The sequence below is a fragment of the Grus americana genome, chromosome 3 (genome assembly GCF_028858705.1).
Source record: "Grus americana isolate bGruAme1 chromosome 3, bGruAme1.mat, whole genome shotgun sequence".
Taxonomy (NCBI): domain Eukaryota; kingdom Metazoa; phylum Chordata; class Aves; order Gruiformes; family Gruidae; genus Grus; species Grus americana.
The window spans coordinates 91,144,505-91,150,342 of NC_072854.1; the positions used below are offsets into that span (position 1 = coordinate 91,144,505).

General features: G+C 50.2%; 1 protein-coding gene across 1 annotated transcript; it reads right to left on the reverse strand.

Annotated features, from left to right (window-relative positions):
* Positions 1-358: 358 nt before the first annotated feature.
* YIPF3 (Yip1 domain family member 3) lies at positions 359-5,824 on the reverse strand. The gene is made up of 9 exons (XM_054821975.1): positions 5,667-5,824; positions 5,377-5,586; positions 5,191-5,297; positions 4,500-4,545; positions 4,015-4,107; positions 3,409-3,540; positions 2,768-2,881; positions 2,174-2,297; positions 359-854 (listed from the first exon to the last, which is right to left on the reverse strand). The coding sequence occupies exons 1-9, from the start codon at positions 5,742-5,744 to the stop codon at positions 733-735; spliced, it is 1,026 nt and encodes a 341-aa protein (XP_054677950.1). The 5' UTR covers positions 5,745-5,824; the 3' UTR covers positions 359-732.
* Between the last annotated feature and the right edge of the window lie 14 nt (positions 5,825-5,838).

Consider the following 5,838-nt stretch of genomic DNA (forward strand, 5'->3'; position numbering starts at 1 on the left):
ATAAGAACAAAAGGTGCTGTGGAAGCACGGGGACAGATACATTTCTAATGTAAACAGGAGAAGGGATGGTAAGGTGAGACAGCAGCTTGGACCAAGTGAAAAGAGAGGGATCAATCTGGAACACGGTTAAACACACGGTTAAGCATCGTGCTGCTCCTGAAACTCTCCAGAGAGACTAAAGTTCCTGCACCTTTTGGGCTATGGAAAAGGTGTGCAGGACAGGCCACATATCACAGAATATTTGAAGTAGGACAGCAGAAAATTGCAAAGAATCCTCCCTCGAGTCTAGGACAGGATAGATAAAGGCATAGAGACCCAACACCATTCTTCCATTACACAAGTAGGCTCAAACATAAGACATCATTCAGCACCAACATCATTTAATTCTTCCCTCTTCAGGACAGGAACAGGGCAGATAGCCCTGGGGTTACATCAGCAAGCGGAAAGAGGGGTAAGGGACAAACTGTGCTGGGAAATCCCAGCTAAACAGGCAGGCAACAGAACCACTACACTCAAGAGAGCCCAGACCTGGGTGGAGGAAGAACATAGTTCTTCTGAGTCATTGAGGTGCCCTCCACTCAGCTGCCTCAAACTGGAATCCAAAGGATAGGTCCAGGAAAACAAACCCAAGTCTTCTTGCTGCTGTTCTGTCCTGTTCCTAAGAGGCAGCAGGTTACTATGGCCCTATGCAGCCCCAAAAGTAGTGACTGAAGCAAGTCCAAGTCTGTGAAACTACAGGGTCAATGCAATGGCTTTGGCTGTTGTGTTCAATACAGCATTGGAAACAACTGGAATGTCTCGGGCAACTCTCTGAAAGGGCGGCATGTTGGGTCCTTCCAATGTGTCCAGGATACCTGCAGGGAACAGAAAGAATGGGGAGAGTGGCAAGAGTAAGTTCAGGACATGTGAAGTGCTTGCAGACAATGGGACGAGACATCTAGCCCCAAAGACTGAACGGGAGTAAACACCACCATCCAGACAATACAGGTCAGAACTTGTCCTTGGGGCAGGGAAACTGCATGTTCCTAAGAGGAACGTAGATCCTTCCACTTTGAGGGTGCCAGATCCAGTCCCCTCCCATTTGACCTGAATATGGACACTGCTAGAGACGCAGCTTTGCCGAGGCAGATTGATAAAGTCCTCTCCCCACCTCATTCCAGCACAGATCCTGCTCTTAGACCAATTGTTTGCTTTCATCCTGAGATACACTTCCAGACTTGCATCAGGAGCTGCAGCTGGGGGTGCAATGTGGAATTTTTATCACTGCAATGCAAATGTAAGACCACGCTTGGCAGGAAACACACACATACCAATGCAAGTGTCCTCCAGTCCCTGTCAATTACGCTCTCAAGATTGATAATTAGTCTTGGAGTGCCTTGGAGTATATTTTATCTTATATCATCTGCTGAAAAGTTGCAGATGAACCTTCACCATAAGAATGTATCCAGGAAAGAACAGTATTTACATCTAAAATGATTTGTAATGCTATGCTATAACCCCAAATTATGCAGATTTATCTGAAATATCATGAACAGGTCTGGCTGCCTAAACTCATGGAGAGGCTTGACGAATTGCATATTTAGGGATCTGGAAGCTCTCTAGCGATGGGGTGGAGGAATACTTTTTTTTTTTTAAAAGGAGTTTAAGATTTTGTTAGGAGAAAACAAAAAGACACACAGAAAGGGGACCTGAACATATATAGCCTGGTAAAAAGCACCGACAGGGGAAGGTGCAGCTTCTGCTATCGGTACTGTACAACACAAGATAAAAAAGTTGTTACACAGAGAAGGAAAAAGACTAATGAAACATTTCCTGATCAGAGAAAAGCAACCTGACTTCAGCAAGATTCAGGAAGGGACTGGACATCTGCATGCAAGAACAGTCAGTGCTGTTACACTTCACTTGTGGGGAAAGAATGTGTCCCCTCTTACAACTTAGGTCTTAAAGTATTGAGTACTAAAACTGAGTGCACAGAAACTACCCCAACATCTACCTGCTGCCCTACTTTGACAGCTTGCTCTAATAAAGCTAGTGCTGGTCATTCTTGGGTTGGAAACTGGCACAGATGCCCTCAGGTCAGATCCAGACTGTCTATCCTTTCTCTCAGAGAGCAAAAAGCAGCTCCTCTTCCCCCAGATCAAACAGCAAATGTCTTCATATCTCCCTTGCTTACCTTCTACCACCTTGTGATAAGCAAAGTGCAGATAGAGGAGGAAAAGCATATGCAGAGCAGCAAGGGTCCCACACAGGATAAGCCGCTGGGTATGCCCCACGGTGCGTGACACCAACACTGCAACCTAGGAGAGAGGTGGAGATCAGAGACAAGGTAGATGCTACCTGAGCTTCTGGCACTGTAGTGAGGAGCACACAGGAGAACTGGCCAAGTAGTGAGAGCCAGTGGAAACACTGCTCAGAGCCTTTTTCACAGTTTGCACCAACAAATTCAGAGTCATCTGACTTTGTTTCGTGTAGGTGAACCTTGCCCAGTCTTGCCAAGAGTGCGGGATGCTTAGGCATGACTGCACGGCAGTGGGGGCTGCAAGGGGCCAAACCTCCTGCAGCTGTTAGAATGGGTGAGGATATTAATCCAAGCATTACCCCCTTACAACAGTGGCCAAATGACCCCAAAACATCAGGCTGTTCCCCACAGCAGCCTGACTGGCTGTGAAATGAACTGCCAGGCCCGAGGAACAGAAAGCAACCACCACTTCCCCCCCCCCTTTATTTGTCCCCAGAAGAGGAGGGCCCCAGGCTATTTGTTCCTTACCATTCGTAGTGTAGAGAGTCCGCCAACACCCAACCAGAAGATATAGAAGAGGGAGTGGAAATGGATATTATAGGTGACAAAGAGAGTGATGCAGTGTCCAAAAAGACCGTAGCCCTGACAAAAAAAAATATTCATGTGACAAGTGTCAGTCCCACACAAAGGGCTGTTGATCAAGAACATGAGCAGCCTATTCCTGTAACGATTCACAAAGGCAAAGCTTCACAAACAACTCATTGAATGCCAAAGAGTCAAACAGCACAATTTTAACAGCAGCTCACACCCAGATAATCTGTCCGAATGATTCACAGGAATGTCTGAGATTGCAACTTGGGAAACAGAGGAAAGAGCCTCTGATTCCAGAGCAATTTGAATCTCCTGGGTTTTTTACCACTAGGCTCTCAGATCAAGAAGTACAAAGCAGGAGACCTGCACAAAGGAACTGCCTCTTTGTGCTATTCCTGTGCCTGGGATGGGGCAGGTCACAAGAGCATCCTGGAATTCCAGGTTGTCTGGGTGCAGTCACCTGGGACCAGTGATTTACAAGGACTTTTCCCATTCTCTGGGAAGAGCTCACAGGCCACCCTTGTGCTGGAACACCATGCAGCCAACCCGCACCTTGGGACATCCCCATCTGTACATACCAACAGCGACAACATCTGCACCATCGTGATTTGGGCATTGCACAGATATGCCAGGAAATAGATGAAAGAGGAGACACCCAACCAGTAACCGAAGCAGGTGCCAATGGCTGTGCCCATCAGTGTGCCTTCCCTCTGTGGAGACAGCATCAGTATGAGGATGACTCAAAGAAGAAGGAGCATCTGGATAATGCTCTTAGTCATACAGTTTAGTTTTAGGTATTCCTGCAAGGGGCAGGGAGTTGGACTCGATGATCCTTATGGGTCCCTTCCAACTAGAAATACATTCTATTCTATGATTCAAGTCATGCTAGCACTCAAATTCCACCACAGAGGGTTCCCAGAGCCTTTCCAGGCATTATCAAATAGCTGAATAGCAGCATCCAGGGTGCCATGTGACTGACACCCCAGCTCTCCCAGCAGCAGAGCACCAAGATTTTCTGATGCGTCCTTCCTCCCATCCCCAAACCAAGAGGTTCTTCCTCAAATCAATCTACTTTTCAGCAAGGTGCTATTCAGTCATGGAAGAGGTTTTCTCTCCCTTTCTAGTGTCATTATAGCAGTCCAGAGCCCAGTCAAACTCAAACTTATTGCTGAGACTCGCCGTACAATGATGGTGTCCGAGGTCTTCATCCCATGCAAAAGGATGGCCACTAGTGTGAAAACCAGCATGAGGGGTCCATACAGCTCGCCTGCAATCTTCTACAGGAGGAGACAGATCAGGAAGGGTTTGGTTAGTGCTCCTGAATACTAGGCTCCCTGCCCCAAGCGATGTGAGAAGTGCCATGGCTGCAGTTTATCACCTATCCACCCAAGAAGTAACAGCAAGGCCATTGCTGACAGGAGCCAGACAGAATGGGTTGTGTGATGAGGAGTCTGGGATATGTGAAGCCTGGAGGTCTAGAACTGTACCAGCATTAAAGGTAGCATGCTGGGCTTTGGAACAACCACAGGAAAAGCTTTACTAACATTTTCAGGGAGATGAACACCTAACAAACTCAGGTCCTTAATAACACAGACTAATTAAGTTTTACAAGGTGTCTGTGGGATGTTCACTTGGGCCATGGAGTCTGATTTAGCAAAAGGGAACTCACCTGTGGGAAATTAATCATCTTCACAGGAATCATGGACTCCAGCAGTCTGCACCATGGCAAAGCAGGGAATGACATCAGAAGCAGGGAGGACAACAGGATGGTTAACAAAATGCTTCAAAAGTAAAAGATCCCATACACCCATCACCAGTGTTTTCTACTGTGGTCACAGGCCTTGTAGGGCAGAGATTCTTTCTAAATGATCACACAAGGTAACTAAAGAAAATAAACCTTACTGTCCTCGGGTTAACTCTGCTGGAGAGATTCAATGAAAATGTTTAGAGATCCACTCAGGGTGAGAGATCATTGACAGAACAGCAGGAAGTAAAAGCACCTTTCATCATCCAGCCTCACAAAACTTTGCCTTTTTGGACACAGCTATGTTGCAAGCCCGACAGAAGCCACATAATGCAACTGGCTGTAAAAGCCTCCTATAAAAGGCTGAAGATGCCCCAAAGCCCCCTTTTTTTTTCCCTGAGCAGCTCTGCTGGGTGATGGGGGGTGACCTCATTAAGGAGAGTGGGACAAAGCGCAGTGTGCTTCTGCATATCAGAGCCTTGCCGCACAGCTGGCAGCCCACCCCAGCTTGCTCACTCTGGGGGGGCTGCCAGCCTCTCGCTGGCAAGAAGCCGCTGTCCGCACCCCGTTCCCCCATGCCCCTTGGTGGATCTGGCCGAGGCCAGGCCGTGCCCACCTGGTGCGCACTTGGACAGGCTCCACGTCAAAGTAGGGCCGGAGGATGTCGATGTTGGCGTAGAGGCTGAAGGCCCTGGAGGCTTGCCTCTTCCCCACCTGCCACATCTGCGGAGAGAAGGGAGCTGGAGCTGGCAGCGGCCGGGCGGTGCCCCCCGGGGGTGGGGTGGCAGGGGCCCGGGCTCACCTGGTCAGCCACCTGCCTGCCCAGCTGCCCCCGCAGCCCCTTCATGCCCAGGAACTCCCCGTCCTCCTCCTCGGCAGCCCCCGCCTCGCCCTCCGCCGCCTCCTCCTCCTCTTCCTCCTTCATGCGCTGGTGCATCTCGCCCATATCCTCGAAGCTGGAGCCCGACGTGTCGTCCATGTTTTCCATGTCAATTACGGCAGAGCCGCCACCCTGCGCCGGGGCAGACAGCGTCAGTGCCCGCTCGGCTCGGCCCCACAACGCCAACGCCGCCACACCCGGCCCGGTCCCACCTGCATGTTGTCCTCGAAGCCGCCCCAGTCAGCGGCGGTGCCGCTCCTGCCGCCGGCCGCCACCCCCGGCGCGGACATGGTGCCCGGCCCGACCCGCGCCGCGCTGGCTGCTGCCGCTCGCCAGCAGCGGAGCACCCGGATGTGACGTTAGCGGTAGAGACGCCCCCACACT

Excerpts from the sequence above, each read along its gene's own strand:
- YIPF3 (XM_054821975.1), bottom strand. The coding sequence starts at position 5,744 with ATGTCCGCGCCGGGGGTGGCGGCCGGCGGCAGGAGCGGCACCGCCGCT. Across the intron at positions 2,882-3,408 it reads TGCAGATGTTGTCGCTGTTG|GGCTACGGTCTTTTTGGACA; the intron begins GTATGTACAGAT and ends TTTTTTTGTCAG. Across the intron at positions 855-2,173 it reads TTATCACAAGGTGGTAGAAG|GTATCCTGGACACATTGGAA; the intron begins GTAAGCAAGGGA and ends TGTTCCCTGCAG.